The sequence below is a fragment of the Dasypus novemcinctus genome, chromosome 2 (genome assembly GCF_030445035.2).
Source record: "Dasypus novemcinctus isolate mDasNov1 chromosome 2, mDasNov1.1.hap2, whole genome shotgun sequence".
In the NCBI taxonomy this organism is placed as follows: domain Eukaryota; kingdom Metazoa; phylum Chordata; class Mammalia; order Cingulata; family Dasypodidae; genus Dasypus; species Dasypus novemcinctus.
The window spans coordinates 77,393,057-77,419,051 of NC_080674.1; the positions used below are offsets into that span (position 1 = coordinate 77,393,057).

Genomic DNA, 25,995 nt, shown 5'->3' on the forward strand with positions numbered 1-25,995 from the left:
GAAACTCAGGGGGTGGAATCTGAGATTCAGCAAGTTTGAGAAGGATTACGTTGCCCATGTGAAATGGAAAACAGATGGCCATCCTCTGTATCTTTGTGTACTTAAAAACGGTGTCACTGAGACACCTTTTCTTCAGCTAAATCATCTCTATAGCTCTGTATGAATTCTTGTTTCCAGCCATCTGGTCATCCATCTATACATTTGAAGATTAAAAAAAAACAAACTTTCTAAACAACTTGGAAATAAAGCCCGTTTTCAAACTTTCCCATCTCTCCCAAACTTTCCAATACATATTTGGCTCCCAAATCCCAGAGCAAGTGGCAGCTCTTCTCAGTTGCCACGCAGTATTCCAAAGGCAACTGTTATCCAACACACAAAAAAATTCCCGGACTGTTCTCCAAACCTCCTGAGACGGTATCTGTTAGGTAAGGAGGGGTCCAAGTAAGAGCGTTGCCCACCCACCTCTTTTCCTGCTCTTTCAGGGAGTGGGGTAAGAGGGCCGCAGGAGACTCAGACACGAGGAGGGCACGTGTACAGAAGGAGATCCTCCAAGTCTTATCACACAGAGGCAGAAAAACAGCTCCCGGTGGCCACAAGAAAACCCCACTTTTAAACCGGCCACATTCAGTTCAATTTCCTTAAAACCTTAGCCGGAAAACGTTTTCGTGGTGAGACCCCCAGCAAGGCCTAGGCGACAGTTCCACACATTTGGAGGTGGGGGGAGAGGGTAAACGTAGGTTGCCTCACAGCTGTGTTGTGAGGGGTTGCTTCGGTGGTGCTTATCTTGTAGAGCAAACACACACAGCAGCAGCAACTTTCGAAGCAAAAAAAAGAAAACCGAGGGAGGGGGGAGGCAACGCTCAGTCTCCCCAGAGGAAAAGGAACCGCGCTGTTTGTCCCTCTGTAACTGAGCAACACCCCGGCCGGGGCTGCCGGTGTCTTCTGCGGTTTCGCTCGCTCTTCTCCGCGCGGCTTCACTTCCACTCTCTAAACGCTCCAGAAGTGAAGAGTCGGGCGCGGCGGCCGCCACCCGCAGACCGCCAGCTGCGAGCGGGCCCCAGCTGCAGGGGGTCCCCGCCCAGCGTCCCGCTCGGCCGCTTCCTCCCGCGCGGGGGCCGGGCAGGGGCGGGTCTGCCCGGCCTCGCCGCTGCGCCCCGCGCGCGGTAGGGGTCGCTGTGCCGCGGCGCGCGCTCGCACCCGGGTGAATAACGGGGCTGGGCTCGGGAGAAAGGAAACCTGCTGCAGGCGGCGGCGGCCCGCGCGGGCGCAGGGCGGAGAGCGCGCGGCGGCCCCAGGTGTCAGCGCTCGGCGCTCAGGACTCGCCGCGCGCGGCCGCGGGCGCCGGCGGGGGAGCCTTCGGGGAGCGAGTCGCCCACCCCGGGCGGCCGGTGGAGGGCAGCGAGGGCCGGATCCGAGCGCGCCTGGACGCGGGGCGCGGAGACGGCGAGTCTGGCCAGCGAGGGGAGCCGCGGGGGGCGCGCCCCCGAGCCGCGCAGGATGCCCCACGAGGAGCTGCCGTCCCTGCAGAGGCCCCGCTACGGCTGTAAGTGTGCGGGGCGCCTCCTCCCCGAGGAGCGCGGGAGACGAGCCCGCGGGGCCGGCTGCGCGCCGCGGAGGGAGCGGGAGGGCAGCGGCGGCGCGGCCGGCTCAGAGTTGGGAGCTGGAGTTGCAGGAGGCTGGTGACCCGCGTCCCGCACGCAGTCCTCCCCAGATTCCTAATCGCCACAACTTCCTACCCCGCAGCCCGACCCGGACGCGCCGGCAGCGCTGGGTCTGCTCTCGGGACCCGCGAGGTGGGGGGGTGGGGGCGGGTGTATCAGGTGAGGAGCCCGCGGAGCTCCCGGCCGCTGCCCGCTCAGGCCAGGGGGTGGCGACAGGGGCTCGAGTCTTCCAACCCGGGAGGGAAGGAAAGTTTCTTTGCTGTGGGTACAGGTGGGCGCCGCGAGCGTTGCGCCGGCGGATTCTGCGTGCGGGAACGTCGGCGTTACTGGAAGGGCGGGCGTTGCTTCCTGCCCCACTCGCTCGGGTTTCACCTGCGCCTCAAGAGCTAGTTTAGGCCCCACAGGTGTGTCCTTCCCTGCCATAGGCGAGAGAGGCACCTCCCGCCCCAGTCCCACTTCTTCCCTCCCTCCTGTGCCGCCTGCCAGGACCGTGCGGCCCCGGCCGGCTGGCGGCGGGGAGAGGACGCGGCGTTGGGTTCCAGGGGTTAGGTCGAAGCCCGCGTGACTTGAACGGGATGGTGTTGGTCTGTCCAACGGCTTCGCTCCGAGAGAGGCTGCGCTCGCCGTTCTCGCGTGGATGGACCCAGATTAGGACCAGCCAGGCGACTTTTGTGTGGAGTTCAGAGTCCTAAGCACGTGCCAGGAAGTTATTTCCTTTTAAGACAAACACAAAGTTGGCGCGCCCTCTCCAAACCTGGCCGTCCGTGAACCCACGGCCGACGACTAGGTTAATGTTTTGTCCAGGCTGGCCTTGGTGGCAAAAGTGCCAGGTTTGGGTTAAGCAGGTGATACCTGCAGCAGGAATTTCTTATTTTCTTGGATGGTTGGATAGGGCCACGGACTTGCTTAATAAAATAGTGGCGGAGGGGGGCATCTCAACACGTGGAAACCCCCCCACCCAATCCCGTTCTTGGAATGGAGTGTCAGAGAATGGAGGTTACTTGTGTCCACCCCCCGGTCCCCCCTCATGTGAACCTTTTGCTATTAGGCAGCGAGGAGGAGGCCTGAGAGATCAGTTACAGCCTCTGTATTCTGGGGAAATGCATGAAACCGTTCATTCTGGACCCAGCCTTAAGTAGTTTGCACTCTGGTAAACCACTCAGCCGCAGAGCTCCTTGGGCTCAAAGTGTTGGGCTCATCAACTTCAGGTTGATACGTGAAGTGTGATACGTGACAAGCTCCTAGAGTATATGGTAGCTTCACCATGTGTGTCAAATTATGAGATGGCCACAGTCTGAATACATGAATATCTTCAAATGGTTGGCTCAGATCACATCTCAAATCACAATCTGCTCATTAGTAATGCATTGTATAATGTGCTGTGCAAAATTGTATTAATACATTTCCATCATTCTCTGCACCTGTGTCTGTGATGCTGTCTGACCTTCATTGACTAAGCCTGTGCTTTTACCTCATCCCAGGAGAAGCAACCGAGGGGGTCAAGGTAAGCAGGGAGTCCACTCCATACCACACTGTTTTGGAATCATCCACTTTCTGCTGTAATGGGGTGGGGGCTTGCGCCATTTGTTGGAATCACTCCTGGTTGCCTCCCCCTGCTGGAATGCAGGCATTAATTGCAAACTTAATGTCAAAATGGAAAAGATTTGCCTACGTTTCCAGACTCTGTGGCCTCCCTGAAATAGTTAGGCCTTAATGTTAACAACCTATTATGTTCTTAAAATTAACATCTCTGTAATTGTAATGCCAGGGTCATGAATAAGATATATATATTCAAAATGTATTTAAAAATGATATCCAGATGGAATATACCTTCATGTTAATAGTTACTACCTGACAGACTGTTTGGGCAGAAGTACGCAGTTGGGTGTGTTAGTATAACTTTTGGTTGGTGGCTTTCTGGCTTCCTGTCGACATGAGATTGAAAACGGTGCTTTGCTCTCGGCAGGAAGGCTAGGAAAGGGTAACAGGATCATCCTTGCCTTGTTGCATTACAGGGTGTTGCTGTTTCTTCACGAAACCTCCAACTATACCAACAGATCTTATCCCCAGCATTGAACCATAAACAGGTACCAATCCGTTCCCTCGACACTGCCACAATTTTAGTTCCAGACATTTGACATCCTGTGAGTGTAAAATGTTTGAGCCTGGGCTTTAAAAACAACTTTTGGGGAGCTGGACTTAAATGAATGGGGTTGAGCTGTTACATTTGTTTCAGGTCTGATCTCCTGTTCTGTCATTCCCTCTCCCTTTTGACTTGTCATTTAATCCAGTAATTCTTGTACAAAGTAACAAAAGTAACTCAGTTCAGTGTTGTCATAATATCTCTCCTCTCCACCAGGCTGATGTACATGCCACAGAGTAAGTTGTAATTGAGGGATTTCTCAGTGAGTTCTCCATGAAGTTTCCTTCTCACATTTCTGACAGATGAAAGATTGCTGAAGTCTTCTGATTTGCACACTTGAGCACAGAATTAAAATGAAATAGACCAGTCTATTTAATTCCTTCTTCTTTGGTGTTGGCCGTATCTTCCTGCAACCTGTGAAGTTATTGTGTGTGATATTAATACTTATAGAACGAAGTTGAAATATCAGCTTAGTAAGGCAGTCTTGCATGGTGGTGGCAGTAGGAGGGTGGAAGTGGCTGTACTGATTTAGACATAGATATATCTAAAATCTTTCCACACTCAAAACCAAATTGACATTAATGATTTGCAAACAGTATATTGTTGTGATGAACTATGTTGCATATGCCAAATTAATACTGAACATGTTGTTGCCTTAGTCTTAAAGTTTTGTTCAGGTTTCTTGAGAATTAAAGACCAGAGATAACAAAAGAGAGGCTTTGTGACTAGACTTGACTTCATTTACCAATGATTAGTCAACATGTAAGTGCCTGCTGTGGGGCAGTAATGATTGTGCATATGGCAATCATCTGTGGTTTTCTGCCTTGCAAAAATTGGGATATTTCCTTTCAGGAGACACATTGTAAAAATAATAGTGATCGATGTTTCACTGGCTGCATCTTCTAAAAAGGACAACATGAACCCAGAATGTGGTGCGCGCCTGTGTAGTGGGGGTAGGGAGGTTACTGGCCAATACTATGAGCTCTTTGAATATTGCTCTTGTCTGGATGGTGAGATTTGTTTGAGGGAGGAAAAAAGCCTGATTATTCCCACTACCGAGTGAAGATGAAAAAATTTAAGTTCAGAACTAGTTAACAAGCTCATGTAAAACAGAATACATCTGGACTTAGGTTTAGCTCAAATGTAAAATCCTGTCAGGGCTTCCATTTGAAGGATATGTGTAATATTAGAGGACAAGAAGTCAAGCTTACTCCTTCATGTGCTAATGTTTTGGTGCCCTTTACAAAAGGATCTTTAAGGTCAACAGGTTAAGTGTTATTTTAGTATGCTTTTAACTTTAATTACATATGTTCTTCACCAAAATGATTTGTTTGGGAGAGTTTAAACTTGTAATGTTGCGTTTGTTTTGGAATTTAGCATTATTTAGGTTGATAGCTAACCCCTTTTATCTCTGGGGAACCCGTGATTTGCTGTTGCCCCCTTACCTTCCCATGCCACAAGCTTTTTTTTTAAAATTTTTATTTATTTTCTCTTTCCTTCCCCCGCCCTTGTTGTCTGTTCTCTGTGTCCATTCATTGTGTGTTCCTCTGTGTCCGCTTGTATTCTTGTCAGCGGTACCAGGAATCTGTGTCTTTTTGTTGCGTCATCTTGCTGCGTCAGCTCTCCGTGTGTGTGGTGCCACTCCTGGGCAGGCTGAACTTTTTTCATGCAGGGCGGCTCTCCCCACAGGGCGCACTCCTTGTGCATGGAACTCCCCTATGCCGGGGACACCCCTGTATGGCACGGCACTCCTTGCACGCATCAGCACTGTGGGTGGGCCAGCTTCACCACATAGGTCAGAAGGCCCTGGGTTTGAACCCTGGACCTCCCATGTGGTAGGCAGACGCCTGATCCATTGAGCCAAATATGCTTCCCACCACAAGCTTTTCAACAGCTCATCTTTTTAAAATAGGTGATATACAAACATCTAATGTTTACCAAATCTTCATGGCAGCCGAAGGAGTAACAAATGCCACTCAGCTTCTGATTTGATAGGGTCAGCTAAGTCCGATGGGGGCAGGAAGTTCAGCAGGGGGTGTGGAATGAATTTGTGAACTTACCAAGTACTGGGTGCCTTGGTTGTGCTCTTGTTGTCTGCTCTTTATTACCTTCAAGAGGGCCAGTGGGGCTCTCCATTTCACAAAGGACCTGAAACTCTGTAGTACTGTCTCAGGGCCACACAGCTAGTATGATGCCAGCTCTGTCAGTCCCTGAAATCTGCCTGTGGCCTTTGCTGCCTGCCTGCTGCCACATTGCCTCTCCTGAATCACAGAGGTGTAATCTCTTTTTTTCATAGCAAACTGAGCCCTTAAGTTTCCCTTCTGCTTCAGGTGTTTGTCATGGTTTTATCAGTCTCAGCAACCTGTAGGCATTTGGATAGGGAACTCTTTTTTTTTTTCCCCTAAAGATTTGTTTTATTTATCTCTCCCCTTCCCTCCCTTCCCCATTGTCTGTTCTCTGTGTTCCATTGCTGTGTGTTCTTAGTCTGCTTGCATTCTCGGTGGCACTGGGAATCTGTGTCTCTCTTTGTTGTGTCATCTTTTTTGCATGGGACGGCTCAATGCAGAGTGCTTTCTTTGCACGTGGGGCTCCCCTACGCGGGGGACACCCCTCCGTGGCATGGCAGTCCTTGCACGTATCAACACTGCATGTGGGCCAGCTCACCACACGGGTCAGGAGGCCCTGGTTTGAACCCTGGACATCCCGTATGGTAGGTGGATGCTTTATCAGTTGAGCCACGTCCGCTTCCCAGGGCACTCTTTTTAAGAGTAGATGCGTGGTAGTCTTTAAAGTTGATTATTATTATTTCTAACCCCACTGCCTACTCCACAGTTAAAGCATAGAAGAATACGTGGACTTCTTATAGAGTACACCCAGGCTTCATCAAAGGATTTTTTATGGCTATGTAGAGATATCCCATCCCAACTGTGAGGAACTGAAGTGAAAGGAAAACTTTTCCATAGTAGTATAGTGGTGTGTTCCAATGATTCAAAATAGGACAAGTGTGACACATACCATATATATTACATATTCCAGCTTGCCTCATAGTCTAGTATTGATGAGAAACCAGGCAGAAAAATTGTAGTGGGGTGACCAACCAGTGAACAGATCTTTTTTTTTCCCCCCCCCCCACTTTAACTATTCTATTTCACTCTCCCTTGAGAGACAGAATGATTTTGGCAAAGGAACAAAGGCTTTGGAGTTGAACAGTCTTGGGTTCAAATCCTTACTTGGTCATTTACTGCTAGAGTAGCCTTGAAATTTTTTCCTGAACCTTGAGGGATGTTCTAAGAAAATCAGTATAGCAGTAAAAGGGCTTGATATGGTTCCTGGCACATTATACTAAACAAGTTTAGTTATTTTAAGTAATTGAGCACAGGTACAAAACATTGTGGATAAAACAAACAAAAACCAACCAAACAAAAAAAAACTAAACCACATAAAAGAATATAGGAGATAAGGAACAATGCTTCTATTGTTATTTGTGCACTTCAGAGCTGTGTGCAAGTGAAGACCAGAGAGTGATGGATTTGGATTGAGGAAACAGGAAGGCTTCAGGAAGACTGTAAGCTTGAACCTGACCCTGAAAAAGATCAGAGGTGCAGCTAAACGATGTTCTGGTGTATTTGTTATGTGGGTAGTGTGGTCGGGTTGGAGCATAGGATGTATGGAGAGATGTTGTGGAAGGAGGTAATGGAATCCTTTATTTGTAGGTAAAGGGCAGTTTGCACTGACAGCTTGATCTAAACCCTCTTGAAGAATTTTGTTAATTGAAAAGCCTTTTTACTTTTCATTAGACTCTCCTCAGTGAGTGGCCCAGTGAAGTGAGGAATAGTGAGAAAGGTTGGGCATGGGTGAAATGTGTGGAGGAGAAACTGTGGGAGGAAGGGCGAAGTTATGGGGCTGTGTGTGGCATGCTTCTGGGCTTGGGAATGTCTTTTGGAAGATAAGTTTACTCAAAAGTTAATGAATAATGATTAAACTTACCTAACTGAAGTCATTCAACAAGTACAAGAGAGGGAGGGCACAGACCCTTCTTGGAACTTCACAGACTCCAGTCGGGAGACAGACAACTCCAGTCTCTGAATTACCTCAGAAGATGAGTTCTGTTAGATTGGGTTGGGGGGAGAAAGCATGATTATGGGCAAGAATCTTGACTGTTATAAACCTAGGGGTAGAAGTTTCTTTCTTTTTTTCTCATGCTTTCTATTACTTGTAGCAATTTCTAGTACTCAAAACTAGTGCCTCCAATTGACCAACACCCCAATTTTGTTGGAGAATGGTCAACACCATTTTTCCACATCATTAGCAACTGCTTAAGGAACTTTGAGTCGACCCACAAGATTTTACTACACCTTTCTGTTACCGGATTTTGTTTAGGTTCTTGGCTATGCTACAGACATGAATTTCAAGAACACACCGGTGAGGTTGGCCAGTAATTTGTTCAGGTAAGGAGGGAAGAGAAATGGGAGAAAATAACAGATCAGGGATCCCAGGTAGAGAAGAAGGGGCTGAGAAGTGAAAAAGAGGGCTGATTTACAGGCTACAGTTTCCCATTAGAGGTTATAAATCCCCAGGTTTACTTGTGTGGCCACACGGTAGAGGGAAAACGGTGAGAGCAGTGCACAGAGGACAGGCACAGGTCCACAGGTGAGCAAGAGAGCGAACTCAGGAGGCCTGGCACCACTTTTTGAACTGTTGATTATCCCACCCCTTTGCTAACGGCAGGGGAGGAGTTCCAGCCATTTACTGTTTTGATGGCTTATTTTCCCCATCAATCTCCCAGGAGGGCCCAATGATAAAGTCCTTGGGGAATATCTGGGGCTTCTCCTGGCTTCTGAGTAGCAGAATCTCGGGGAGGGTCCTCCAGCAGCCGTCTTGGGGTTATTGATGTCCACGTGGAAACTCTGCCAGGTTCCAGATCCGTCTGTTGATTCCCTGCCTTACTAGGCTGCTTCATTTCTGAACTCTACTAATCATGTATTACATGTGGCCCTCTTGCCAGTGTGTGCACAGGGAAGGAGCTGATGCTGTTTCTCCAGACAGTGGAGTGGTTTCCAGAGTGTTGGTTCCTGGTGCAGCAGTGTCACCTGAGAACTTGTTGGAAAAGCAAATTCTTGGCCCTCCACCCCACCCCTAACACCACCTACTGAATCAGAAGCTCCGGGAATGGGGTCCCGCAGTGTGTTTTCTGGCTTTAGCTTCCTTTAATATCACTGTATGTTATTGTTGTTAAATCTTTATTGTGGTAACATTTATTCAACACAAGTTCCCATTTTTAACTCCTCATGTATACAATTCAGGGACATAAATTACATTCACTATATTGTGAATCCCCACCATCCATTACCAACACTTTTTCATCACCTCCAAACTCTGTATGCACCGCGCAAAGACTCCTCGTCCTCACTCCCTCCAGGCCCTGATAGACTTTTGTCTCTCTGGATTCACTTTTTTTTAGCTGTTTCTTATGAGTGGAATCATACAATATTTGTCTTTTTGTGTCTAACTTATTTTACTCAGCGTGATGTCTTCAAGGTTCATCCATGTTGTAGTATGTATCAGAACTTCATTCTTTGTGGCTGAATAATCCATTGTACATATATACTACATTTTGTTTACCCATTCACCCATTGATGGACACTTTGGTTGCTTCCACCTTCTGGCTATTGTGAATAATGCTGTTATTGGGGGGCAAATATGAGTCCCTGATTTCAATTCTTTGGGGTCTTTACCCAGCAATGTGTGAACTGTGTGAACAAGCCTTTAGGTGATACTGACGCACTACTCTAATGCAAGGGTAAAAAGACAAATATACCTGCACAGCTCTAGCACGTTTTTGTCAAGTAAGTGAAGACGTGGGCAAATTATTTATTTATTTTTTAAGGTGCTAGGATTGAACCTGGAACCTCATGTGTAGGAAGCAGGCTCTCAACCACTGAGCCACGTCTGCTCCCCTGAGTTGGGTTTGTTTTTTCCCCCCCATTTGTTTTGCTCGCTTGCTTGTTTGCTTGTTTTCAGGAGGCACTGGTCCAAATCCAGGACCTCCCGTGTGGGAGGTGGGAGCTCAACCACTTGAGCCACGCCCATTCCCTGTTAATTTATTTACAGCATTCCTTGTGTTTTTTGAGTGCATGGCATTTATCCACATATAAACTCTGGACATATATTTTTACATAGGTCTATGTTTATTTTTTAGAGTTTTGGTATGACTTTAAGGTTGCTTTTTTCTCTCCTGGGAAACAAATGTGGTTTAGAAGATACAGCCTAAAATTGCCACTTACTACCCAATTAACTATTACTAGGGATTAAGTGAGGTTAGCTTCCTAAGGACTTCTAGTCTGGTAGTGCTTTGGGGCAGCTGAGAAGGCTGAGTGAACTGAGGAAATTCTTGCCTGGAGACTGTAAGAGTTGAAAGATTTTTTTTTTCTTTTTCTTCTTTATATAATTTAGTGTTCTTATTCATTCATTTATTCATCGTTTTTAGAACTGTTGAATAATGTTAGCAGAGATATTATTTGATAGGCCCAAGTATACCTAGGTAACCTCTATACTGCAGAAAAACCACAGATTTTTTATTTTGCTTTTTTAAAAAAATTTTTAAAAAGATTTATTTATTTTTATTTATTTCTCCCCACACACACACTCCCCCAGTTGTCTGCTCTCTGTGTCTATTTGCTGTGTGTTCCTCTGTGACCACTTCCTCATCAGCAGCACCAGGAATCTGTGTTTCTTTTTGTTGCGTCATCTTGTGTCAGCTCTCCATGTGTGTGGCACCATTCTTGGGCAGGCTGCACTTTCTTTCATGCTGGGCAGCTCTCCTTACGGGGCGCATTCCTTGTGCGTGGGGCTCCCCTATGTGGGAGACACCCCTGCATGGCAGGGCACTCCTTGCGCGCATCACCACCGGGCATGGGCCAGCTCCACACGGGTCCAGGAGGCCAGGGGTTTGAACTGCGGACCTCCCATGTGGTAGACGGACGCCCTATCCATTGGCCAAGTCCACTTCCCTATTTTGCTTTTGATCAAAGGTGAGAGGGCATCATTAGGATTTTTTGCTGAGGTCTCCAAAGACAAAGACTTATGTTGTCTCCCTCCTCCTTTATTACTAAATTTCTGAAGAAAGAACTTTTTATGTCAAAGTTATGATAAATTACAGTTCCTAATTTCTCATTTCTCATATTTTACTGTAATGTGAATTGAATCCTAAATAATGTTAATATATTTCCTATAGTCATCTCCAAACATAATAAACTTGATTTTTGTGAGTAAAGCAAGCCATTTCATACAAATGATGAAAAAACACATGAAAAAATGTTCACTAGCAACTAATTGTAATTGTAAATGTAAAGCAAAACTACAATGAGATATTACTTCACCCCTTTTAGAATGGCCACTATTTAAAAAGTCAGAAAACTGTAAATGTTGGAGAGGATGTAGAGCGATAGGAATGCTTATTCACTGTTGGTGGGAATATAGAATGGTGCAGCTACTGTGGAGGACTATTTGGCAGTTCCCAAGGAATTTGAATATAGACTTGCCATGTGATTTGGCAAGGCCACTATATACCCAGAAGAACTGAGAGCGGTGACACGAACAGACACCTGCACATTTATGTTCATATCAGCACTATTCACAAGTGCCAAAAGATGGAAGCAACCCAGGTGTCCATCAACCGATGAATGGATAAACAAATTGTAGGGTATGCACACGATGGACTATTATGCAGCGGTAAGAAGAAATGAAGTCGTGAAGCGTGACAGCATGGAGGAACCTGGAGGGTATTGGGTTGAATGAAGCAAGCCAGACACAAAAGGACAAATACTGTATTGTGCTACTATGAACTAAATATATTATGTAAACTCAGGGCATTAATAATTTGAATGTAGGTCACCAGAAAAGAGAGTAGAGAATGGAAAGCTGAGGGTTAATCTGTGCAGAATTCCTAAAAAGGTTGTTTGTAAATCTTTAGAGATGAATGGAAAAGGTGAAAGCCCAATGTATGTTTCTAACTAGCAGTGCTATTATATGGGTATGACAGTAGTTGAAAGGGAAAGTCTAAGGTTATATATATTATTAGAAGGAAAGCTAAAATCTGTAATGTGTTACTGTATAATATAGTAAAACCTCATGTGAAATACGAATATGAGTAATATTGCATATAGAAGAACTTTCTTTAAAACTGAATACTTGTTATGTTTGTCAGTGTTACAAGATGTAAATATCCAACAAAAATCCTACAAAAAACCCACAATATTATTCTAAGTGAAAGAAACCAGACAAATAACTATGCACTATATGATTCCATTTTTTATAAAATGTAAATATAAGTCACTGTATAAAGATGGAATTAGATTAGTGGTTATGTCGAACTGAGGAAGGATAGAAGGATTGAAAGGTGACTGCTAAGGGATGTGGGGTTTTTCATTTTGAAGTAATGAAATTATTCTAAAATTTTTTGTGGCAATGAATGTACAACACTATATTAAAAGCCATTGTTTGTACACTTTGGATAGATTGTATGGTATGTGAACATCTCAAAACTGCTTTAAAACAAAAAACAAAGTAAACCATTTCAAATACTTAAGTAATCCTTAGGTTTAGTACCTAGCCTTGTACCTGGCACTCTGGCATGTAGAAGATACATAAATCTTTGCTTATATTACAGATTTTGGCTAAAGTGTCTGTACTATATAGTTTGTCTAAATGAAATTTTTTTCTTTACCTGTTAAAGATAATCTCAACAGCTTTCAAGTGCCAGACAAACATCTAACCTGTTTGGTTTAGAAATTACTTTCCTTCTCTGTGGAAACTATACAAATGATCTTAATTTCTCTGCCTCAGTTTCTTTACCTGAATAGTGTTGAGGTAAAAGTACATACTAGGAGGAATAAATGAATTAATACGTGGAGAAATGCGTGCTTAGAATGTGCCTCCAGAGAGTCAGCACTCGAATGGGCTGGGGCTGTGATTGCTGTCATCCTCATCCACCGTCACCCCGTGTCTGTCTCCCTACCCCCTTGCCCTTTCTTTCACACTGTGACAGTGGATTTAAAATCCTGGCCTCATTTGCCCTTGAAAGCAGATACTCATGAGAAAAGCCTTTATATGAAAATAGAGGATCTAATCAGACCTTATTTATATATGTACACTGGGGGGAAAAAAAACCCTAAACACCTACTGCTCTCCCCTCCCCTGCCCCCCCAAATAAAGTGGGGTATAGGTGGGGCAGGAAGGCTTGAGTTTCTGTGCTGTACGCTTTGTCATCTTAGTCTTTGAGTTGTCACCAGCATACCTGAGTGAGGAACTGTCACTCTGAAGTTACCAAGCTTTCTCTCACCTCATTGAGGCTCCCAGGGTTCAGTTGGGCATTGCTGCTGTTTGAAAGCCCAAGGTGCTGTGGAGATAGGGAGGAGCTGCTTGAAATAAGTCTTACCTTTTTTTATTTTTAAAGATTTATTTTATTTCCCCACCCCCTCATTGTTTGAGCTTGCTGTCTGTCTGTTCCCCTTCCTTTTAGGAGGCACTGGAACCGAGGCAGGGTCCTCCTGTGTGGGGAGGAAGGCACCTAATCACTTGAGCCACCACCATTCCCTGCTTAGTTTTGTCTCATTGTGTCATCTTGTTGTGTCAGCTCACTGCTCCAGCCTGTCATGTCAGCTCGCTGTCTTGCTCGTTGTCTTTAGGAACCACTGTGAACTGAACCCAGGACCTCCCATGTGGTAGGCAGGAGCCCAATCACTTGAGCCACATCAGCTTCCCAGGCCTTACTCTTTATTTAGGTTCAGGTTATAGAGACCTTCGCTATCAGGGTCTGCCAAGCCCCTGGTCAGCCTGGTGCTGCGGGCGTGTGGGAGTTCAGGAGGAAGCATGCTTGCTTTATCTGATACTCCTCAGGCCTTAACTGACTCTAGAAATTTTGTGAAGCTTCAGGCTCACGGGCCCAAGGAAACTAAACTCAGAAATAAATAACTGGAACGTTGGAGCCATTGGAAATAGACAGCTTGGGCTACTTTCCACTTGCCCATGTTCAGTTTCTTATTCATTTTGCCTCCCTCCCCTTTCTGTCAGGTTTCCTTTTTTCAGTGAGTTTCATATAAATGTTTCTTATCAACCCCTCTGCTTCCCACCTCCCCCAGAAGGCCGGTTCCTAGCTGGCTCCTGGAGTAGATCACTTTAGCGTTCTTTGCCTCAGTGCTGGGCTAACCTAGCAGGCTTCACAGGGTTGAGGTGAGGGGTCTAGCACCATGTCAGATTACATACATAGCCTCAAAAATCAGTTCTCCACCTAGCCCCCTAAACTGTGCTCCCACTCCCCTCCCCTCCCGATCCAGTGAGGCAGTGTCCTAGAGCCTTGCTGCACGTCAGACTCTTAGGAAGTTTGTCCAAAAAATGATCGTTATGAAGCCAATAAAAACATACTCCTTCCTTTCTGTATCTCCTCAGTTTTATTTCCGTAGGAAAAAAAGTTAATTTAAAAGAACATATAGAGATACAATTCTCTCTCCTTGAGAACCAGAGGTACATGAATCCTTGTTTTAGCACTGATTCTAGGCACAGTATTGAAGCTTTCTTATTTCTCCAATATAGAATTTGCAGTTGTTAGTTTGAAATGGTCAGCAGTTTGGAGGATTATGCTTACAAATTGCTCTTTAATATATGCTCTGGCTATAGCTTCTCACATTTTGATTAGGTACACCCTCAGAAAATAGTTGAGCCTGTAATGTGCTTCTATGTAATAGTTTTGAAGTCTCTGAAAATGTGTCCTTTGATCTGTTAAGTAGGACAGACAAGACTCAGCAACCAAACAGGGAAGATATACACCTAACCTGTGTATGTGTGACTATATCTAGAAGGTTGTGCCAGCATGTATTAGTCACCCAAAGGGGTGCTGATGCAAAATACCAGAAATCTGTTGGCATTTATAAAGTATTTATTTGAGGTAGAAGCTTACAGTTACCACGCCATAAAGCTAAATTACTTCCCTCACCAAAGCCTATTGCCATGTACTGGGGCAAGATGGCTGCCGATGTCTGCCAAGAATTCTGGTTTCTTGGCTTCTTTTCTTCCCAGGGCTCTGTTTCTCTCCAGGTTCAACTGCTGTGCTCTCTCCACAAGGCCACCTGTAGACTATCAGGCAAACTGCTCTGTTTCTCCCTGGGGCTTCTGCCATGTCTTAGAAACTGTCTCTGTTATACCGTGTTCTTCTCCTGTGTGTTTGCTTCCTGGGCTCCAGCTCAAAACTCCCAACCCTGTCCTTTGCCATGTCTTTTCTCTGTGAGTCCCAGCCCTACTGATTGTGGCCCAATCAAAGTCCTAGTTATAATTTAATCAATTAAAAGTGATACCTCTGACAGACAAGTTTACAAACATAATCTAATAACTATTTTTGAAATTCAGAAATAATGCCAAATTGCTACATAGCATCTTCTAGAGGTTACTTTTTGAGAGAGGTTCTAGGGGCAGAAAATGTTTGAAGTTGTTTGGTCAGATAGTACTTTTTCAAAAAATAAAGCAAATGTGTTTTGGGGAACTACTGTACAACTTTGACTACTCTGAGAATAACTTTGACTACTCAAATAGTCAATAACGTGGATAAAATAGGGAGGCAATCAAGTCTGTGTGGGTAGAGATGCTTTTGGTCACTGCTGCATATCATGTCTAACACATAGGTAAAATGTCGTCACTGGTTCTTTCCAGGTCAGGTAGTGGGATAATGGGTGATGAAAAATGTTTTTGCTTCAGATTTTCTATTATAAAAATATTTTAGTTAGAAAAATGCCACCTTTTACTGCTCAATATACAACATTCTTTTGGGCTCTGCCTTAAGAAAATTAGAGTCCAAAGAAACAGGTCTGTTATTATTGGAAGGAGTCAGTGGAAATTCTCCAGGGGTGTGTGTGAGGGAGGGAGGGAGGGAGGGCGGACGGTGGGGGCAAGGTGCAAGAGAGACAAGTGTGGACATCCAGGATTCTCCAATTGTTAAGCTCTTATAGTTGGGGTGGAGATAAGTTGAATGAAAAACTTAAGGAGCCTCAAGGTGAAGTTAGCAATGGTGACAGAAAAAAAATCCCATATGCTCAGTAGCTATTCTTGGCTTATAAAATGAGAAGGGGAACTGTGTAGGGAGCTGACCTGTACAAGGCAAAGCTGAATCAAGTAGTATCCTTGAAGAAAGGAAGGTTGCTAACAAAAATAGGGGCTCCTTCTCAGAATTCAGAAGGAGAACTCTCATGAGCTTGTAAAGATCAGGTGCCACTTACTATGTGACATTAGATATGACTACTCTGAGCTTCTTTATATGTCTCAAAAGGTGTTTGTTTCTGGAGAATATTCTGAACTGTTCATGTGTATATGTGTGGTGGTGGGGTCATTGTTTTACAGTTCGTTTGAATAACTCTTTTGTATAGTCTTAGTGATGAAAAGGGTTTATCATTTAATCATCTACCTGAATGTCAGTGTCACCTTAGTTTTGTGACTTACACTTTTTTTGGACCTCTGTGTATGGGTCTTTAAGGAGGTACTTGAACCTAGGACCTCGTACATGGGAAGCAGGTGCTCAACCACTGAATTACAGTCACTCCCCAATGAGAATTAGTTTTTTAGTTTGTTTGTTTTTAGGAGGTACTGGGGATTGAACCCAGGACCTCGTACATGGAAAGTAGGCACGCAACCACTTGAGATACATCTGCTTCCCGGTACCCATGTTTGAAAGATAATTTTACTCTCTTCCAGCTTGAAAGGCAAATTTGACTTTTGGTAGCAATATCTTTGAGAGGTTAATTTAAAAAATCCTAATAATCTTTGGCCAGGTTCTCCCTTGTCCATCTGGCATTTCTCTTACCAGGACATGTAAATATTGAAAACACAAGTTTATACTGGAGTCCTTAATTTGAAAAGCCTTTAAATTGAAAAGAATGGTTTCTTAGATACATGTACTGTATGAAAGGAAACGACTATGTAAGACAGGGAAAAACCTGTTTTTAAGACTGGGGAGAATGAAGCTTAGGGAAGCAAATCTGTCTCCTAGGATGTTGACAGGGAGCATTTCTTTATGAAGTTGAAATATTGTGGCTTATTCTTCAAAGTGGAGCATAAGGCAGCTGGTGTCATTTGGGCTTTGAAGTTTCTCCAGGTTGATGGGTGTCAACACCAGGCTGGTCTCCTTGGGTTAATTGCACATCCTTGACTATTACTTATCCATGCTATCATAAGATCACATTTTGGTTTAGAAAACTTCTCATTTCCTAGTTGTCAATCTGGCTGCCCAATAAAGTGAGATCCCCAGGGGAGCTTTACAAAGAAAACACTGATTTCCAGGATAACATCCCCTGGTTGTTGTTTGTTTTGGGGTACAGCTCTGGCATAGGTACTGTTTTGTTCTGAAATTTTTCAAATTCTCCAACTTCCATGAACAATATATTGAACATCCACTCCTTTCCCATAGCTATACCAAATGATTCCTTGCCACCCCTTAACTCTGCAGGCATTGTGACAGGTCATCCCCAAATACTTTAGTAACCATTTCCTTCAAACAAGGACTTTGTCCTTTACATTCACATCCTTGGTACCACCAGTACCAAGTGTCAATTCCACCATCCACAGAAGTCCTATGCTAAAGTTTCCCTACCTCTTCATAGCCATTTCGTTGTTGGACCCAGGGTCCAGTTGAGTTTCTCACGTAGCTTTTGGCTGTTATGCTCCTTTATTCTCCCCCATTCTCGAGCAGTGCTCCCACCTCCTTAGCAGTTCAGTGCCACAGTATCCTATGAAGAATCCAGATTGGGTTCCTGGCACAAATGCCACTTGAGAGATGCTGTTTCTACCTAGCACATTGGCGACCACAATGGCCAGCTGTCCCTGCTACTGCTTATGAATAGATACAAAAACAAAAATTCCACAGTAGATTACAGTGTTCAGCTAAGATTTGAAATCCACTGAACTAGTTTATATCCCTCACTTTTCAAGTGAGTGAATTGGAAATGCCTTGGAAGGGGGGAGTATCTGAGTTCAAGGAAGAGTCCATTTGGAATGCAGCTTTAGGTCACTGTTCTCCTGGGGCACTGGGTATGGCTCCATCTCCTTTTCATAGGGAACAGAGACCAAAAAAGAGCAGAGTCTAGCCGTGGTAAGATTTACCTCTTTGTGGCCTCCGGCAAGATGGATAACAGAGGTTAGAATGTAGTTTATTTACAGTCACAGCTTTTTAAAAATTTGTTTCTGGCTTGAACATAAAAGTATTAGTATATAGACTAGTTGTCTTTGGTATGTGCAAATGGTGTAAAGTGAGGTAACAGGTTGCCTTTCGGGGGGTTGTGAGATTTTAAGAAATTGAGTATTGTCTGTCTGTTAACTCAGCTTCTCCAAATATTAGTTTGTGCCTGAATGCCTGAATGTGACCTTGGGCAAGGTACTTAATTCCCCTGGCTCATCTTGTTTAACCATAAATTGGGGATAGTAGTAACCACCTCATAGGATTGTGTGGGAATTGAATTAATTCACAGAAGTGCCTAGTGCAGAGAAGACATTCAGTGCAAGCTATTAATATATTCTGTCCCATTGATTTCAAAGATGTTGCTTAGATAATCCCAATGATTCCCAGATATATTATTTGGAATGCTGGTATTTTTAAATGAGATTTTACTCTTGTACTGACTGAAACTGTATGTGTGTATATGTTTGCATGTGTGTGGTGACTGACAGCCTGGGGCTTCTATAAGAGTTGATTTCTAACCAGAGTGAGAGGTGATGGGATGAGAGCCAGGGATCTAGAATAACAGCAAATTCAAAGTAAGGAGAAAAAGGCATATATGAAAAGCCCACAGCCAGTATTGTACTCAATAGGGAAAGATTGAAAGCTTTCCCTCTAAGATCAGGAATAAGACAAGGATGCCTGCTGTCACCATTGTTATTCAACATTTTACCAGAAGTTCTAGCTAGAGCGATTAGACAAGAAAAAAACAATAAATAGCCAAGGAGGAAAAGAAGTAAAACTCCCACTGTTTGCAATGACATCCTATATTTAGAAAATCCTGAAATATCTACAAGAAAACTACTTGAGATAATAAACTAATTCAGCAAAGTGGCAGGATACAGGATCAGCACACAAAAATGGGTAATGTTTCTGTCCATTATTACAGAACAATCTGAGAAGGAAATCAGGGATAAAGTTCCATTTACAATAGCAACAAGAAGACTCGAATACCTACGAATCAATTTAACCAAAGAAGTACAGGACTTATATGCAGAAAACTACAAAACAATGCTAAAAGAAATCAATGGAAAGATGTTCTGTTCTCGTGGATTGGAAGACTCAATATCATGAAGATGTCAATCCTACTCAAACTGATTTATGCATTCAATGTAATATCAATCAAAATTCCAACAGCCTACTTTATAGAAATAGAAAAGGCAATTATCAAATTTATTTGGAAGGGAAGGTGCATCCAACTAGCCAAAACCATTGTAAATAGAAGAATGATGTGGGAGGAATTTCATTGTCTGGCCTTAAAAAAATATTACAAATCTACAGTGGTCAAAACAGAATGGTTATTGGCATAAGGATAGACACATCAATCAGCAGACTAGAATTGAGGGTCCATTAGTAAACCCTCACCTCTATGGCCAACTTTTTGTTGTTGTTTTTTTTTTAAAGGTTTATTTATTTCTCTTCTCACCCTATTGTCTGTTCTCTGTGTCCATTTGCTATGTGTTCTTCTGTGTCTGCTTGTATTCTCATTAGGTGGCTCTGGGAAACAATCCTGGGACCTTCTGGAGTGGGAGAGAGACGATCATTCTTGTGCACCACCTCAGCTCCATGATCTGTTGCATCTCTTATTGTCTCTCTCCTCTGTGTCTCTTTTTGTTGCATCATCTAGCTCTGTCAGCACTCCTGCACAGGGCAGCAGTCCACATGGGCCAGCTTGCCTTCAGTGGGAGGCCTTGGGTATTGAATCCTGGACCTCCTATATGGTAGACGGGAGCTCAGTTGCTTGAGTGACATCTGCTTCCCACCAACTGGATTTTGACGAACCTACCAAGTCTGTGTTGACAGGACAAAACAGTTCCTCCAACAAATGGTGCTGGGACAACTGGATATCCATAACCAAAAGAATGAAAGAGGACCTCTAGCTCACTTCCTACATAAGAATCAACTCAAAATGGATTAAAGACCTAAATATAAAAGCCAGGACCATAAAACTACTAGAAGGGAATGTCGGGGAAACATCTTAAAGATGTTGTGATGGGTGGTTTTTTGGGCCCTACACCCAAAACACATGTAACAATGGAAAAAAAAAAAAAAAGACAAATGGGACTGTCTCAAAATTAAACACTTTTGCATCTCAAATGGGTGAAAAGGCAGCCAATTCAGTGGGAGAAATTATTTGGAAATCACGTATCTGATAAAGTTTAATATCCGTGATATATAAAGAGATGTTACAACTCAATAACAAAACAAACAAACAAACAAACAAAAAACCCAGGTAACCATATTTAAAAAGGGCAAAAATCTTAGACAGCTGTCCAAAGAAGAAATACAAGTGGAAAAAAAAAAATGCATGAAAAAAATGTTCAACATCATTAATGATTGGGGAAGTGCAGATTAAAACTACAAAACTACAATGAAATAATTTCATACCTATCAAAATGACAACTATTAAAAAGACAGAACTACAGGTATTGGAGAGGATGTGGAGAGATGGGAACAATTATTCACTGTTGGTGGGAATGTAGAATGGTACAGCTACTGTGGAGGACTGTTTGACAGTTCCTAAAGAAGTTGAAAATAAATTTGCCACATGACCTGGCACTACCACTGCTGTACATGTACCCAGAAGAACTGAGAGTGGCGACACAAACAGACATCTGCACACCCATGTTCGTAGTGGCATTATTCATGATTACCAAAAGTTGGAAACAACCCAGATATCCACGAACTTATAAATGGATAAACTGTGGCATATTCACATGATGGAATATTATGCAGCTATAAGAAGAAATGAAGTCATAAAGCATATGACAACATGGATGAACCTGGAGGACATTGTTTTGTGAAGCAAGCCAGATACAAAAGAATAAAGACTGTATGATTGTGCAACCATGAACTAAATATATTGTGTAATCTCATGGAATTACTAACTTGAATATGGTTCACCAGAAAGTAGAATGAGGTTAGAGAATGGAAAGCTGAGGGTTAACTTGTACAGAATTGGTAAAATGGATGTGTGTGAATCTTTGGAAATGAATAGAAAAGGCGAGAGCCCAACGTAATATTTGTAACTAGCAGTGCTATTATGTGGGTATAAAAGTGGTTTAAAGGGAAAGTCTAAGGTCATATATATTACTGAAATGAAAGCTAAAGAATGTAACATGGAACTGTGTAGCATAGTAAAACCACATATGAAATATGAATATGGGTAAAATTGCATATATGACTGTTTTCCCTTGAAACTGAACAATGTTGTTAATACAAGATGTTACTATCAGACCAAAAAAAGCCCATTTTGTTAAATGAAAGAAACCAGACACAAAGAACTACATATTGTATGATTTCATTTACATAAAATGTAAATATAAATCAACTTAAAGATAAAATTAGATTAGTGGTTATGTAGGGCTGGGGAAGGCATTCCAAGGGGTGTGGAGTTTTTCTTTTTGGAGTAGTGGAATTGTTCTAAAATTTATTGTGATGAATACACAACATTGTGATTATACTATTGATATATGTGAATATATCTCAGTAAAATTGATATATGTGATATATATCAATATAAATTGATATATGTGAATATATCTCAGTAAAAATGCTTAGTAAATGTGCAAGAATAGCCAGAAATAGCAGCTGTGTATAGCAGGGGAAACATTGTAAGGTAAAAGAATTATTGTTTGCTTTTTGTTTATTATTATTGGAATAATGAATACGTTCTGATGGAAATGGTGAATGCACAATTATGTGATTATACCAAATACCATTGATTGTACACTTTGGGTGAATTGTTTGCTTTATTAATATGTATTAATAAAATTGATTTTAAAAAAGGGGAACTATTTTCTAGGGGTGTTGGTGGTTTTTATATATTGCCAAAACCATGGTATCCAAATTAAGAAATTGTGTTCTGAGGATTCTGGCCTCCGTTGTGCCTTCGCTGAGGTGGATCCAGGCCTCAGCAGCCTGGCTGTTTTTCAAAGCTGGTCATTCTTCTGCTCTCTGGTTAGAAATGAACAGAAAATTTAGATCAACAGTCTCTCAAAGTAACCAAGTTGTTATGCCTTAATGATCAGCCTAGAGCTCGTGTCACCTATGGTGTATGGATACCCCAGGATAATTTAATACAAGGGGGGAATGCTGGCTCTGCAGAACAGGCTGGTAAATTTTGAAACGCAGGCAATCCTACCATGGTGGAAAACCCTGATCTTAACCCTGCGCTTGGGGCTCTCTTGGGTTCCCTTGCACAGCTCGGGAAGAAAGGTTCCACGGTGCTTCATAGCGGGTAGGAAGGGATAGGACCACAAGAGGTGGGGGCCTGCACACACCTCCAAGAAGGAAGGACTGATTTCTACCTTCTGTTAGTTTGACCTCTACTGATGCTGATAATAAACACATAGTACAGGTATGTTTTAGGCACTGTTCTAAGCATGTTATATAAACACCCAATTTAATCCTCATAAACCTTTGAGGTTGATAATATTGTTCCATTTTACACTTGGGAAAACTGAAGCACAGGGACATTATATAACTCCTCAGATCCCACCACCAGTTAAGTGGCAGAGCCAGGATTTGAACCCCAGGCATTGTAGTCCAGCCTTTGTGCCTCCTGTGTCCTACTGGATACAAGTTTCAAAGTCAATGCTTCATACTTGGTACTCAGTCTTTTGGATAAAGGGTTTAGCTATTAAATTTGTGAAGAATTCTAGACATCCTAAAATTCTTGGCGCAGTGACTTTGGCTCATCGTGAACGATGTGGGCATTACCAGGGAAAAGCAGTAAGTTAGTGGAATTGGCCAGTTTGCTGACCAGCCAATTAAATGGCTGGTGCTTGCTTTTCTATCAAAGCTTGGTCATCTCAAAAAAGCTGAGAAGTCATCAGGCAAACAGCTGATAGAAGGAAGAGGGCAAAAGCAGCAGATATCAAAATAGGGATAACCAGCAGGCAAATTCAGTGATGGTGAGTGCTAACCTGGCGAGAGAGAGAACAGTAGTAACATCAGTTTAGGAGCAGGCTATTCTTAGTGATAATTCAGTCCCTTCTCTTGATGACTTAAAGTCCATTCAGCACATTCTGAATAAGGGAAATGAGAAGTGTGTGGTCCTTTTTTAAATCACGTTTACACTGCAGTGCCTTTAGGTTTAGCCAAGGTTAAGCAGAAAAATATGCTCATTTATAAGCCCTTCAATCTTGCTGAATGGCCAAGACATATTTTTATTTCCCTCTGTAACTTGTACAACAACAGGACTTTCTGAAATCTATAACTCAAACTTATGAATATCCACTTTCTAGTGTTTTGGTTTTGTTTTTGCTTTAGGCTGTTAGCACAGAGCTGAATTGAGGGCTTATTTATAGAATTTGTGAAGGGCTTAAGCATGTAGTTATATGCTCTCTCCCTGTATTTTCCTTGTCTGCTTTTATTTTCCCTTTACCCCATTTCTTTATCTCTTTGTACTTAATTGAAAACATAACAAAACGCTTGTCTTTGTAATATTAACCACAGACTTACAAGTCCCCAGAGTTCACCTGTTCCTTCCTTCAGCCCTCCACCCCCCGACCTGTTCCATGGACAGTCCTACCCAACCCTGCCCCCACTCACCCCGTCAACCCCAGTTTTTAAGGAAGGAAGTGAAATATATGTAAACTGTTCATTTGACAGATGAGTGCCTACTGTGTATTGGGAGCTTTGGGCTGATTTCTGCCTTCACAGAGCCGAACCTCTGGTTCGGGAGATGGCACAGTGGCTCGGTCTGGGATCAAACCAGGATTTGAGCCCTGGCCCTGTTGCTTACTACCACTTAGCTCTGGTTTCCTCGCCTGTGAAATGAAGTAATAAAGTATTAGGTCCTACCTGGTGATATTATTATTAGAACAAAATAAGGTAGTAAATGTAAAGCACTTAGTGCTGGGCCTGGCTCAGAGGGAGAGTAAAAGGGGGAAAAAATGTTCCACCAAGAAGAGACAGCATGAGCTGGGGCACGGAGTTGAGGACACGCGGTGAAGAATATCCCGACTGGAGAAGAGCAGAGCAGAGTGGATGGAGGACTTGACTGCTGAGAAGCCAAGGACACCGCAGGCCCTGGAGACCGTGGGGCCTTTGTGGCCGCCACCTCAACAGCCCTTTTTATGGCTGTCTCTTTCCCTGTATATCTCCTGATCCGTCTGGAGTGTATACTAGCTCGGTCAAGTCAGAATTTTACTGATTCGGGCAGAATTGAAGGAGAAGTTCAAAATTCAAAAACATTTGAACTGTTTTGGGACACCGATTCTTCATTAAAATTTTATTGCTTTGGTGGTCTTTTTCTTCTTTCCTCTCTTTATTTACTACCTTCTGTTATACATAAACTTTTGAAGTCCAGAGTAACAACTGTTAATGTTGCGGTTATAGAGCCACTGACACAACTTAAAATAAATTGGTTTCTAACAACATGGGAAAATGCTTATATAATCAAGTGAAAATACAGGATATACTGTGGGGGAACTTAGATTGTATGGGGGAGAGCCTGGAAGGAAATGTCAAATTGTTAGCAGCTGTTTTGGATACAACTGTACTCTGATCCGTGGTCTTCATTTTTCCTAGAGAGCCTTGTAATCATATTTACAGATGGAAAAGAAAACCTAATCACTTTACTGTTACGTCATATTACCCCTTTGGATTGTGAGAGATGAGGTTCTCCGATGCCTGGAGTTGACAGACTTGGTTAATAGAGTCTCAGGTGGAAAGTGTTGGGATGGAGTGAATTGCTGGTTAGCATCCTGTGGCCCTGCTTTTCTGCTGCTACTATCTGTGCCAAAGAGATCCACAAAACCACTTGTACCTTCTGGGTCAGTGTGCCACTGCACCCACACGGAAATAGGCTTTTCATGTACTCTGGTGTTAGAAATTGGAGGATGCACTGAGTTTAAATTGGAAATTCTGTGGCAGTCCCTTCATGGGTCAGACTGTGTGCAGGTTTTCCCATGGTTCTGTGCCAATAACCTCTCTTGACATCCTCAAGTCACAGGATTAGAGTGCATTCGCTCCGTTCTGGGTTTCCCTTCATCAGCGTCCAGTCGTTTTCAGTCAGTGAGCAGAATTTCCATCCGCTGGCACATTCCCAGGAAGGGCCAAATTAGACATAATTGCCCATCAGCTTAACTTTAAGATCTGTGGCTTAATGCGCTCTGCAAAAGCATGCCAGGCGGGGAGCTTTGTTCTCCCTGGGAACAGTGTGCCCCAGAAGGAGGGTTATGGTAGAATTCATCATGCAAGCCTAGACACCTTTTTGGTGGAGGGCGATTCTATCAGGCATGCTGAGGATCAGTGCAAACTGGACCAGGACTGGCAGACTGGGACGTGTGGTCATCCCGCCCAGAAGGATGGAGCTTTCTCTGCTCTGTAAAAATGCTTCACTTTCCTAGATAGTCTTTGCTGCAACCCTTTGGTAAGAGAGGGCAAGCCAGAACAGTTGGTGAGGATGCCGGGGCACTCCAGAAGAGGGGAGAAGGGTGCCTTTTCAGGACAGCCGAGCTAAAAATAAATGCTGGGTTTTGTGCCATTGTTCTTCCCCTCTTCATTTCTTTGAAACCCTGTCTCCTTTTCCTCTCTGTTACAAAGGAACCAGTCTATGAGCTGAGACTGCTAACTGCAGCCCCTTTAAGCCTAGGGAGCCGGGCTAAAGCCCCCTCCAGCTCTCACAGCCTCCGAGTTTCTAATCGGTAACCTAAAGCCTGTGCTGCATGGGTAATGAGGAGGAGACAGGCTGGGGCCCTCCCTGCTGAAAGGACAGGGCCCTGGCTTCCCGTCCCTGCTGTCACACGCTCAGTGGCAAGCTCTTCTCTGAGGCAAGGGCCGAACCCTTGAGTGAAGGGGTGTGTGTGCCTTCTCCTGGGGAGGAGTTGGTTGGGGAGGGTGATTGGTAAGGGAAGAGTGGTCACCAAGAGGGAAGTGGAGGAGATGACATAGTTAATTCTCTAGGTCAACCTCCGTACTGCTGACATGTT

At 43.6% G+C, this 25,995-nt stretch overlaps 1 protein-coding gene across 2 annotated transcripts in view; it reads left to right on the forward strand.

Moving 5' to 3' along the window:
- Nucleotides 1-1,363: 1,363 nt before the first annotated feature.
- Nucleotides 1,364-25,995, forward strand: part of IQGAP2 (IQ motif containing GTPase activating protein 2) — a 301,443-nt gene continuing 276,811 nt past the window's right edge. The window contains exon 1 of one of the 2 annotated variants that reach the window (XM_058275088.2): nucleotides 1,364-1,543. In XM_058275088.2, the coding sequence (XP_058131071.1) occupies nucleotides 1,498-1,543 (46 nt within the window). In that variant the 5' untranslated portion in view covers nucleotides 1,364-1,497. The remainder of the gene's footprint in view (nucleotides 1,544-25,995) is intronic. The other variant, XM_058275083.2, reaches the window with a different exon arrangement.